This window comes from Thermobia domestica, chromosome 16, assembly GCF_964235325.1.
Source record: "Thermobia domestica chromosome 16, izTheDome1.hap1.1, whole genome shotgun sequence".
In the NCBI taxonomy this organism is placed as follows: Eukaryota; Metazoa; Arthropoda; class Insecta; order Zygentoma; family Lepismatidae; genus Thermobia; species Thermobia domestica.
Window position 1 is genome coordinate 126,525,285 of NC_137469.1, and position 13,259 is coordinate 126,538,543.

The 13,259-nt window shown below is 33.0% G+C and overlaps 1 protein-coding gene across 3 annotated transcripts in view; it reads left to right on the top strand.

Moving 5' to 3' along the window:
- LOC145673401 (uncharacterized) overlaps positions 1–13,259 on the top strand; it is a 288,550-nt gene that overhangs the window by 117,412 nt on the left and 157,879 nt on the right. For all 3 annotated transcript variants that reach the window (XM_081743064.1, XM_081743065.1, XM_081743066.1), the window contains one exon: positions 10,858–11,112. In XM_081743064.1, the coding sequence (XP_081599190.1) occupies positions 10,858–11,112 (255 nt within the window). The remainder of the gene's footprint in view (positions 1–10,857; positions 11,113–13,259) is intronic.

The window sequence follows — 13,259 nt, forward strand, 5'->3', positions numbered from 1 at the left end:
ATATAGTAAAGTTTGAAAAGAGAAGTAACATATCCATTAACGTGTATAGTTATGATGATGAATATAATATATACCCACTTCAAATCACAAAAGATAAGCAGGACAAACACATCAATTTATTATATGTAAAAGATGAAAATAATAGTCATTTTTGTTGGATAAAGGATTTATCGAGATTAATAAGAAGTCAAGTAACAAAGCATAAGGAGAAATTATACTTTTGTGATAGATGTTTAACAAGGCATTTTAGAAATGAGAAGCAATTACAGCAACATGAACTATATTGTAAGGAGCATGAATCTGTTAGAATAGAACTTCCAAAACCATATGACAATCAAATACAATTCCAAAATTATAATAGATCATTGAGAGTACCATTTACGATATATGCCGATTTTGAATGTTTGTTATGTAAAATGGAAGTAGACCTTAATTGTTCTAAAACTGTGAAGTATCAAAAGCAATTACCAATGAGTTTCTGTTATTACATCAAATACTCAAATGGTATGTATAAAAGTCCTGTTAGTTATATTGGTTTAGATGCTGCAAAGGTGTTTGTGAAGAAGTTAAAACAAGAAGCAATAGAAATAAAGAAAATATATAACAAAAAAGTTGAAATGAATGTCCTAACTAAAGATGAGAATGAGATATATAGTAATTCCAATAATTGTCATATATGTGAGAGAAACTTGAATTATTTACCACCAGCAGTTGAAAAACAAATAAATATGTTAAATAAGAAAATAAAATTCGCTAAAGATAATGATGACATGATTGAAAAGTTAGAAGAATGGAAACATGAATTAGGAAAATGTTTGAAGGATATAAATAAATATAAAGCAAAAGTAAGAGATCATGATCATTTAACTGGAAAGTTTAGAGGTGCAGCTCACAGTTATTGTAACTTAAGCTATCGAAATCCTAATTTTATTCCAGTATTTATTCACAACTTAAGTGGTTATGATACTCACCTGTTTGTTAAAGAACTTGCTTATGATAAGAATGAAATAAAACTAATTGCAAATAATGAGGAAAAATATATAACATACTCGAAATATGTGAAGGTTGATAAAAATGGGATTAATTTACGATTTCTAGATTGATTTAGGTTTGTCAAGGAGTTTAGCAGAACTAGCAAATAACCTTACAAAAGAACAATATAGAGAACCGTCAAAGTATTTCCCTAATGATTTATTAGATTTAGTAATTAAAAAAGGTGTGTACCCATATGATTATATTGACTCAATTGAAAGATTAGAAGAAACAAAACTACCTTCAAAAGAAATGTTCTTTAATAAACTTACTAACACCCACATCAGTGATGAAGATTATGAGCATGCGAAAAATGTTTGGAAGTCATTCAATATTAAAAATCTAGGTGAATATACAGAACTTTATAACAAGACAGACGTATTAATATTAGCTGATGTATTTGAAAGTTTTAGAGATGTGTGTTTAAAAGCATATGGTTTAGATCCTGCTTGGTATTTCACTGCTCCTGGTTTATCGTGGGATTCAATGTTAAAGATGACTAAGATCAAACTAGTAATGTTAACTGACTATGACAAGATATTAATGATAGAGAAAGGTATAAGAGATGGAATTTCACAATGTAGTAAGAGATATGTAAAAGCAAATAATAAGTATATGAAAAGTTATAACAAAGACGAACCTTCAAAGTATTTAGCTTATCTAGATGCAAATAATTTATATGGATGGGCTATGAGTCAATACATGCCTTACAAAGACTTTAAATGGGTTCAACCTTATATAAAAATAATGAATATTCCAGATGATTCAGAAACTGGCTACATATTAGAAGTTGATTTAGAATATCCAGAATACTTACATGATAAACATTCAGATCTACCATTAGCTCCAGAAAATATGTGTCCACCGGGATCGAAACATTCAAAATTATTAACAACGCTTTACAATAAAGAAAGATATGTTATTCACTATAGAAACTTAAAACTATATATGTCACTTGGGATGATATTAAAGAAAATTCATAGAGTATTAGAGTTTAAGCAATCAAACTGGTTAAACGAATATATTGATCTAAATACAAATATGAGAACAAGAGCTAAGAATGATTTCGAGAAAGATTTTTACAAGTTAATGAACAATAGTGTATTTGGTAAAACAATGGAAAACATTAGAAAGAGGCCATCTATTACCTTAGAATGTGATCCAGGGAGGGTGGAAAAGTTAATAGCGAAACCGAACTTTGATTATAGAACAATATTTACTGAAAATTTGTGTGCAATACATATGAAAAAAGAAAAATTGACCTTCAACAAACCAATATATGTTGGTATGAGTATGCTAGATTTGTCAAAACTATTAATGTATGACTTCCATTACAACATTATGAAACCTAAATACGATATCGATATAGACTTATGTTACACGGATACTGATAGTTTTATATATGAAATTAATACAGATGGCTTCTACAAAGACTTAAAGGAAATGGTTGATCTATTTGATACAAGTGAATATGGAAAGGATAATCAATACGGAATACCACTAGTAAACAAAAAAGTATTAGGAAAGATGAAGGATGAAAACAAAGGTAAAATAATGACAGAGTTTATTGGGTTAAGATCAAAGATGTATGCCTTTAAAGTTGAGAATGAAGAGGAGAAAAAAGCAAAAGGAATAACGAAATGTGTAGTAGCAAAAGAGTTACAATTTAATGATTATAAGCGAACCCTATTCAATGATACGGAAACATACAAAAATATAAATCTAATTCGAAGTTGTAAGCATGATGTATATACTATAGCTGTAAATAAGTTAGCATTAGATTCAAATGATGACAAAAGATATATACTAGAGGGTGGTGTAAGTACATTAGCTTGGGGGCATTATAAGATATAGTTAAAATGTAATTATGTGTTGTGTTGTGTATTGTAGTTGATAGGTGTTAGTGAGTAATTATGTGTGGTTTAGTTTTAAGTAAAATTTAATTAACTTTTATGTGTAGTGTAGTTGATAGGTGTTAGTGAGTAATTATGTATAATTTAGTTTTAAGTAACATTTAATTAACTTTTATGTGTAGTGTAGTTGATAGGTGTTAGTGAGTAATTATGTGTGGTTTAGTTTTAAGTAAAATTTAATTAACTTTTATGTGTAGTGTAGTTGATAGGTGTTAGTGAGTAATTATGTATAATTTAGTTTTAAGTAAAATTTAATTAACTTTTATGTGTAGTGTAGTTGATAGGTGTTAGTGAGTAATTATGTATAGTTTAGTTTTAAGTAAAATTTAATTAACTTTATGATATTTTTAAGTTATAAAAGTGTTTTTGTAACTAGATTTAGTGATTTTTTAATTTATAACTAGATTTAGTGATTTTTGTAACCAGATTTAGTGATTTTTTGAAGTCAAAACCGGTTATAACCAGATTTAATGATTTTTTGTAACCAGATTTAGTGACTTTTCATTTTTGTAACTAGATTTAGTGATTTTTTCATTTTTGTAATTAGACTTAGCGATTTTTTGTAACCAGATTTAGTGATTTTTTAAAGTCAAAACCGGTTAAAACCAGATTTAGTGATTTTTTTGTAACCAGATTTAGTGATTTTTCATTTTTGTAACTAGATTTAGTGATTTTTTCATTTTTGTAACTATATTTAGTGATTTTTTGTAACTAGATTTAGTGATTTTTCATTTTTGTAATCAGATTTAGCGATTTTTTGTAACCAGATTTAGTGATTTTTTGAAGTCAAAATCGGTTATAACCAGATTTAGTGATTTTTTGTAACTAAATTTAGTGATAGAATGTGTTAGAAGTTATTATGAGTAAGATAGAAGTTATTTGATATGGCGCTAGAAGTTATTTGGGGATAGGGAGTGCGCTAGAAATTATTAGGGTTAGATTAAAAGTTATTAGAGATGATAGGGTGACATATTGATAAAATGAGCTAATAATAAATTTGTCTGCAGAATCCCCATTCCCTATCTACTAATGTATTACCTGAAAATGTTCGTGTTATTCATTAAGGGAGATTGTTGTACGGAAAAAGACATATATTTATACACTGACTAGTGCGAATCTTTTTCATCTTTCAGCAACCTAATTTGGACTATTACTGTCATTAATATTATTGAATTAATCAACGAGTATAATTTAATGGTTTCGTCAGCAGAATTTATCTATGTCACGTATTTTCTTCTTTTCTCACCTCACCTCAACATGCAAATTTTAAAACTTTTTTCTCCCTTGGAAGAACTGTTTTATACTTTGATAAGGTCTCTGCTTCGTAACTGCATCTAGATATTCTAACCTTGGTCTTCCTCTTCCTGGTTTTCCTTCTGCCTTTCCCCCTATCAACACGGAGATCCAATCGAAGTGCCGTATAAGATAGCCAAGCATGCTGTTTCATTTTCCTATTATCCTCATGATCTATCGTCTTTCATGTCATGTATCATAATAATTATTATTATGAAGAAATTTTTAAAGTTAGTTTGTTTAAGTAGAGTCTTCAGCTTGTTTTTGGAAGTACAAGTAATCTATCTTTTGTTTTTCATTTGATGAAATCTTTCAAATCTAGGATTGTGTTGTACGAAGTAGAAAATTAAATAGATACAAAAATAAAAAAATACAGAATACATAAAATGAAACATTCTTGTCTTTCATTTGAAATAAATTGTAGTTTTAAAAACGTTTGCCCCAGTCCAGTTAAATGTCTGTCGGTTTGTCAAAATTAATTTACATTACACACAACATAAAGGATGGGTCATGATAAGGTCCGATTTCTGCCCATCAATGGATTTTTATGAAAATTGATACCTGTTATCTACACGATATTCCACGTCAAAGGTCGTTTAGATTATGTTGAGATCGTTTCCGGTTGTCCCTGTAGAGCGTCCGGAAGTTACCCCTAACTCAACCTTTGAAAAGCCGACGTAGGTGCGTGAGAAACGGATTTTCGTGAAAAGCACCAACATGATGGCAAAATTCTTAATAATGTTTTGTTCTGCTGATAAAGGCACATAAAATTACCAAATAGCAAGACCACGGATTGATTTGTTACATCATGAGAGCAATTTGTTTAGGAAAAAGCGTGTTCGGTCAACCTGTATTTCGCTATCAATATTCGTTTTCGGAGTTGTAGTAACAATAGAGCGGACACTCGAACAACACCAACAATTGTCAAACTGTAGTCTGATATGTCTACTTGAACATACTAGAGACTCAGATTGTTCTTGAAGTTCGCTATATATAAAACAAAACGTTGCACTTGAAATCGCATGTATGATATGAATAAACAGTAAAGCACAAAAAAATCATTATGCAAACAATAAACTATCAAAGGAAAATATGCAAAGACTTTTGTGTTAAATATCGTCCTGAAGAATGCTTGGTCGTATTCTGCATCGTCAGTTCAGTCATCATCCACTTTACCCAGGGCTTCTTGAACGTAAACCTCCTAAGATCCTGGGCGATGGAATGCGGTTGGGTCGTGCGTGCGAAACCCTAGATACCACAAGACCGGAGCTACGTGAGCAGCCTATCTCCCTGGCACCGGCCTTACACGGGGAGTACGATTCCAGAATATCAGCAACATTGTACTTTATCCAGAGAGTGTAGGTGCGGGAAGCCGTGTGGCGAGACTGGATTTTAACACGACTGACATAATCCTTTTGCTGATTAAGAAAGAATTCATGGGCGAATCCAGTGTGCACATGCTTCCTAGTGTAGCTTTATGTTTTTTTTTAGTTGGAAAACGTTGATAGTTAGTTTACGCAGCATCTCTTCGGACAATAGAGGAAAGTTCAAGAGATCTACGGCATCCATCGGAGCCCATTTTATTTTGTTGTGTTCGCGATCCCAACCTTTCTTGGTTAGCGTTGTTTGGAGTTCGTTTTCTTTGTGAAGAAGAGCATGCATCCTTCGTGCAATGTACTCATCGTGGGAGGTGTCAAGTATGAAGGAGGCCTAAATATATTGCAAAACGCACAAACAATTCGCACATAATCTCCAATAATTTAATCTGGGTATTTGGGATAATATGTTCCAGGGACTTCAATCTCTTCATTCTGGAATTGGCGGATTCGACAACACATTTTTATTGCCATACAAGACTGGTTGGCTTATTTCACGTTCACATCTGGCTTCAAGTTCTTGTTATCGAAGTGATGTGCACATCACCTGGAGCTGTCTGGGACTATGACATTAAACTTCATATATATCTGCGCTTTTGCCTGAGCGGGAATTACAATAAACTGTGAACTGTTTGGGCAGATAATGCACTTGTTGTGAGCAGAAGTTGTCTTCGTCAGGAGAAATGTTATCATTTATTGGCTTTTACACACTTTTGTGTTGCTTCTGGAACAAACTCTAGATCCTTAATCGCCTTTTATGAAATGCCGTTTGGTTGACTGTTCACCGTGACCTCCCGCTGGTCTGCCTCTGATCAGTGCTGACGTTGGATCTGCTGGTTGATTATGGATTGACGTTGAGGGTTGTCTTGATGTTTATCTTTGTTTGGCGTGGCGGTACAGACTGGTGGCTTCTTTTGGGCCGAAGTTGCAGGCTGGTCGGATACTGTATCCTGTGTAGTAGTTTGTAGGATATGTAGGATGCGGGAGATGTCTCGAACTTTCCAGTATTGTCCGAAGAAATGCTGCGTAAACTAACTATCAACGTTTTCCAACTCAAACAAACATAAAGCTATACTAGGAAGCATCTGCATACTGGATTCGCCCATGAATTCTTTCTTAATCAGCAAAAGGATTATGTCAGTCGTGTTAAAATCCAGTCTCGCCTGTCTCATCTTCTAATCGTCAGTTAAAATGGCATGGTAGGTACTCCAAGTAACCACATTTATTAAATTATAGGATCGCCAAGAGCCCGTGGTTTGTGGGGCCAAGCAAGGATCACGAGACGGAGGACCTGTAGCCCTTGGTCAAATTTTCGCGATTGCAAATGCTTTCTTGAGTCTTCCTACCAAAAAAGTTGCGGAAGCCTGACTTCATCTTTCCGAAAAAAGTCTTCTCGGGCCCCCTTGCTCATATCAGTACGACCCAATGAGTCAGTAAAACTTCGTCCTTAGTAAAGGCCCCCTCTAGTCTGTAACGACCCTTGTGCTTATTTGCTTTCAACTGTTGTCTCATGCATACACAATTCATATATACTATTCAATTTCCCTCTCCAGGCTCTGTAGCAAATCAATATTAGGTCCATAAACAATATTTTCACATCTGAATTTTAAACTTTAAAGCTTTGTTAGAAGAAACTAATACAATTTCATCAGATTTAATTCTTTTTATGTTAGCATAATTTTATTATCAAGATATGTTGTTCATTTCTTTATAAACATTAACTATTTAAGGAGACTACACGTCTAGGCAAATAATTCATGAAAAAGCGAAGGAAGAATTGAGTTATTTTGTATCTTTGCTATTGTATTGAGTTATCTTGGATTTATCAGATATACGTATATATTTCAGATAATTATTTTTATCCTATAAAATAAAAAAATCTTGTTCTTCCTTGTTATAATGTTTCATAGAAAATAATTTCCCCCCAAAATATTAATAATACTCATATATACTCCGTATTCTTCCAAAACAACTCGACCATCAAATTTTTATTCTGCCTGGTTAAACACTATTCATATTATACCGAATAACTACCATTTTTGATCTTCACAGATGCCACAAAGAAGAATGGACATTTGGTAGGAGGTGCCTTACTCATACTTCATCTTAATTATATAAAAGATACAGGTTTCCATCAAATAGATCTAATTTTTTAGGCAAAGTTTTGACTTTAGATATGCTTTTGAGACTATTAACAAGACGTATGTTTATTTCTCTTGCATCCGTTCTGATTCCTTAAGTGTTATTAAGTCATTGAAAGCTTCAAAATGAGGAAAGGATACTATATCGGATGTGATCAGGATTAAATTCTTTATTGTCCAATTACAACAAGAAAACAGTTACTGTATTCTATACAGTACCTGTATACTGTTACTAGTTCGATGTATCATGCTTAAGACGTAGAGAAATACATCCAATTCGGAGCAGTAAACATTACTTTTTGTTAAATCAAGTTGCATTTCCCAAAAATTCTCTCAACATCTGCATTCTGCAATATAGCAGATGAAGTTATCTTAATCTGGCTAGATTAAATACGAGGCGTATCCGGAAAATAAGTACCGTTTTGGAAAAAAATATAGTAAACATATTTTTTGAAAGAATTTTATTGTCACAAGAAAGAGCATATCTTACACTACTTTTCCACATAGTTTCCACCATTGTTGAGGCACTTGTCGTAGCGGTGGAACTACTTATCTAGTCCTTCCTCATAGAACGATGCCGCCAGTGAATTTGACAGTATATGCCGCCAGTGACGAGAACCATTGCTGCACAGCGAGTTTCACTTCGTCGGGAATTCGCCTGAAAGCGTTGTAATAGTGAAACGTCGTTTCTCACCGATTTTTCCATCGATTTTCCTCACCAAGTCATCGTTGACAACAGAAGACCGACTACTCCTGGGCTCATCGTGAACATTAGTTCGACCCTCATTAAACATTCTTTCAGACTTTCTAACCACTCCAGCAGTCATTGCGTTTTCACCATAAACTTCTTTAATTTGCTATGAATTTCTGCCGGTTCCACATTCTTTGCCTTTAAAAATCGAATTACCGAACGAATCTCACAGTCGGTGGAGTCATTAATTAGCTTTCGTTTGATGTATTTGTGAACATTTGCCTTAGGCATTTTAAACTTGCGCTGTAAACAGACAACACTACGCAGAGTAACCAAAATGGCGCCAGTTCAGAGCAGACGAACAAGGACGACTAGCGCACATGCGTGGAATGCCGATCGCAGCGCAGCAGCGGCGGGAATGCGAAATGGTACTTACTTTTCGGATATGCCTCGTATGATTCTATCTTCGTTAAAACTGTTCCTAAGCAAACGTTTCAATTTTCACCTATGCTAGTCTAAAAACAATGTGCTGTGAACCATTTAATATTCCAATGTCATCTATATCTTCTCCCCAGAGAGACAATGCTTAAAATGGTATAATTTTATATTCACTGTGGGTCTTTTAATTTAGAATTTCTCATAGCTAGGTAACTATATATATATATACACACATCTATCTATCTATCTATCTATCTATCTATCTATCTATCTATCTATCTATCTATCTATCTATCTATCTATCTATCTATCTATCTATCTATCTAAGATCCTAACTTATCTAAAACAAAATGATATAGAATTATGGAAAAAGAGGAGGAATATTAACATATCTAAGTTACTAGTTAATGCCTAATCTTATTATAGTTAAGAAATTATTTTTATCGTTTATATAAACGGAGACCAAAAATACCTGCAACCTCAAAGCTTATCTTTGTTTCAACATAATCTAATTATCAACAAAAAAGGATAAGTGCATTGGGTTTCTAACCTTCACAATGAACCTCTCACCAGGAGAAGTTTGAACTGGAACTGAGTAATGTACTTACGATATGTTTTGTTGAAAATTATATACATTACTTAATAGTGTATTACAATTTGTAATATTGGGTCGATGCATAAGTTCATGCGGTTCTTATATTTTATATTTTATTTTTATTATGCTGTTCTGTTAATTCAAATACAAATACAACATAGACATAACATTAACAAATTCTACGAGTGTAATAATATATACATTTTACTGTCACTCACATTAACTCACAATCAGTCAGTGACATATTCACCTCCACTATCTATTCACATTCAACCTTCTGATAGCCGTTCAATGCCTCGTCTATAGAACAGTTTTGGTTTTGACTGGAATAAATCTGTTAGCCATGGGTCAAGAGAAGCTCTTCTGTTCTGTTCTTTCAGGAATTGCTTCATTCCCGTACACTGCACAAATTGTACTCGCAGCTTCTGCTGAACTGGATCCTAGGTTATACTCAAAGAGTAAAATATGGCGGAAATGATAACTTTTCTCAACTTGACATTCCATACAATAATACGTTCGCAATCAAGAAAACGTGTTTTTCACAACACACAACCTCCAAACTACGGTAAAACAACGGAATAACGATTAACAATTCCTTCACACCGCATTGTTACCAACCCAAAAGAAAACCGCACGAATTTATGCATCGACTCAATATTTCTTTCAGTAAAAAGAGCTTAAGAATCATGAATGATTATGGTATTTGATGCTTTGAATTATGGCATATAATGGCTCTTCTATTGGAGAAAAGGGAACTGGCTAGGGATGACAATTCAACTTTGGTTATGATTTATTACGTCCCACGTTATGCCGGTTAGGCTAAAGGAGACGGCGAAGATGAGAAATGAATGAAATGGTGGAATGAAGAAAGCGGGAGAAATTTGAGAACCCCGAGAAAACCCACAAGCACGGTGTTTGTCAACCACAAACTCCACACGGCCAACCAGGGACTCGAAGCACAGGAGGTGAACGATCTACCACTGGGCCACTGTGCTCCCCGGTTATGATTTTAAATAGAGTAAGACCAGCATTGGCCAAATCTTGATTGTGTTTACATTAGAATTGCATCGATTTATACTGTAGTTACATATATCATCGTACTGTTTCACGTAGGAAGATAACTAACTTTGTTTTTGTGTTCAATAAAAATGAAAGTTAGAAATCATGGGAATCAATATATTTTTAAATTTTAATTTCCAGTAGTTTTTGAATATAGCAATGATTACTCAGAATTTAAAATAATACGTCTAATGAATGCTTTGTGATCATAACACGCTTTATACAAAATATTTTGTGTTATGATATCCATAAAATAAATATTTGTAGAGAGTATTTCAAGTTCGAGGTATTTGTAACAGATATTTTTAATTTCTTACAGTTGCCATGCACGAGAAGATTCCAGAAGGTTATCAATATTTTCCTGGCCTGGGTATTTACAAATTACATAAAACAGCTAAAACTTGGGACAATGCTAAAGCAGATTGTGAAAGGGAAGGTGCTCATCTGGGTATAATTAATTCATATGCTGAGGCAAATGCATTTCGCAGCATGTTTGTTAGTGGACAAGATTATGTTCATATTGGATTCTACGACAAATCTAAAACTTCTGAAAGAGAATGGGTCACTATTTTTGGTAGGTAGCAAATAATTGTGTACTCAAATGATAGCAAGTGTAATTGAAGAACAAAATGTCCATTCTCTTAAGCAAAAATGTTGATGTGGTATTAATTCATATAATTAAAATAGTACGAGTTTAACCTAACATTTCCTACTCATTTAATTTTGAATACAAATAATTGCTTTTTCTGATTATTTCCTATATACCAATTGTCTTACATTGTAACTGCATTTACCGTGTTAGTTTGAGAAGATTGATTAGACAATATAATCTGGATATCATCAGGTAGGCAAATTGTGCCATTTAAGATAATAGTAATCTGCATTTAGAACACCTAAAAGGTTTAATTCAGATGTAAATTCGACAGAAAAACTTTAAAAAATGTCATTAAACGACTTCAGATAGACCATGTAAATTTTGTAAACCCACTTAATATTACATGTTTTCCCTCTGGACATTCAGAACTCTTCAGTTGAGGATAATCTCTTTTCTATTCTGCAAACAAACATTTATGAATTGAAAATTTGAGAAATTGCTATGATGAAGTCACAACATTGTCTAAGCAACAACAACAATGTAACAGAAAATAAAAAAAAATCTGACGACTGGATTAGTGAGACTTTTAACAAAATCTAATGACAATAATAAAGATAAATCCTTTTTCAATTACCCTATTGACTAGCACATGCACTTTCTCGTTCGATTCCATGGCCTTTCTAGGAGAGAGCCTTGATATTTAAACACATGGCGATGACTCGGAATCTAGATTCAAATATCATAATAGTCTCGGTGCCGAAAAGAAATGCACCCCAATCAACAAATACACAATAACGCTGCTTCTCCAGTTTAGAACTGCAGCACTCTCTTCCTGCTCTAATCTCAAAAGTCGTTACGTTCAATGGACCTACTCTTACTAAAATCATAATCAACATTAGTATTCTGTCATTATTAGTAGATCACTTATCGCAGCTGAGAAGCTTCCATGCTCCACGGTCTTCAGCTAATCTCTTCATCTTCACTGGATTCACTACTTATCCAGTGGGACTTAGAATGAAGATAGATGGTAATGGAAAGTATTACTTCTGATAGGTTAGGTTGAGTTCAGAGTTATATCTGCTGGTTACGGGTGACTATACTAGACACTTAATGAAAGAAACTAGGAATTCCACAGCTTATATACACGGAAGAGATAGTAATGAAACATGGAAAAATACTATCTAATGTCTCAAATTCAAAATATCGAAGTGTGCAGAAAAGTATCAGTTTAAGAGAAGTACGTTTATCAGCATAACGTAACTGGAAAGACCTTACAGTTTGTTACAATTTTCTGCATACACAATTTACTAGATACTGAAGTTATACAATGGAGACAAAATATAATTCACATTTGAAGTCACAATGATATTATTTTCCAACTTGTCTGGACAATTTAAGAGGCGAATAAAAAAGTAACAAAATCCACGCGAATGAAAAAAAAAAAGATTTCGAAAAAAATTTAAAATATTGATTCCCATCTTTACTTTTTAAGTACATATAAAGGCTGTATAATCCCACTGAGTGTTTGAAACATTCTTGTAGAATGTTCAGAATGCTCTAACCTGAGCCAGCCTTTAGAACTGTCTGAAAATCTTATTGTACGAAAGTTTTTGGAGATAACGTAGACTGTGTTGATCGCATTCCCACTATTAGGAGATTAAAATAATTAAGTGCCCTTTGATGTTCTTTTCAAGTTTTTCTGTTTATGTCTTACAAATATTGTAACAGATGTATTCATTTCTAATTGCATATTTTACAATTTGTTATTTATTATTTAATCATTTCCATGGCTTACATGTAAATTTTACATTCCTTTTTGTTTCAATGTTTTATTTAAAACAAAACTTTAATTTCAGTTTCCTATCTGTTTTCATCATTTTGATTTTATCGTGCCAAATACAAATAGTCTCACTGTTGAGCTCGTATCTCTCTCTCTCTCTCTCTCTCTCTCTCTCTCTCTCTCTCTCTCTATATATATATATATATATATATATATATATATATATATATATATATATATATATATATATATATTAGGGTGTCCGTTATTTTGGGTAATTTCGTGTTGCGATACGCATATCCCTCAAATGTATTCTATGTGACCATAAACACGCAATAGTGAAACA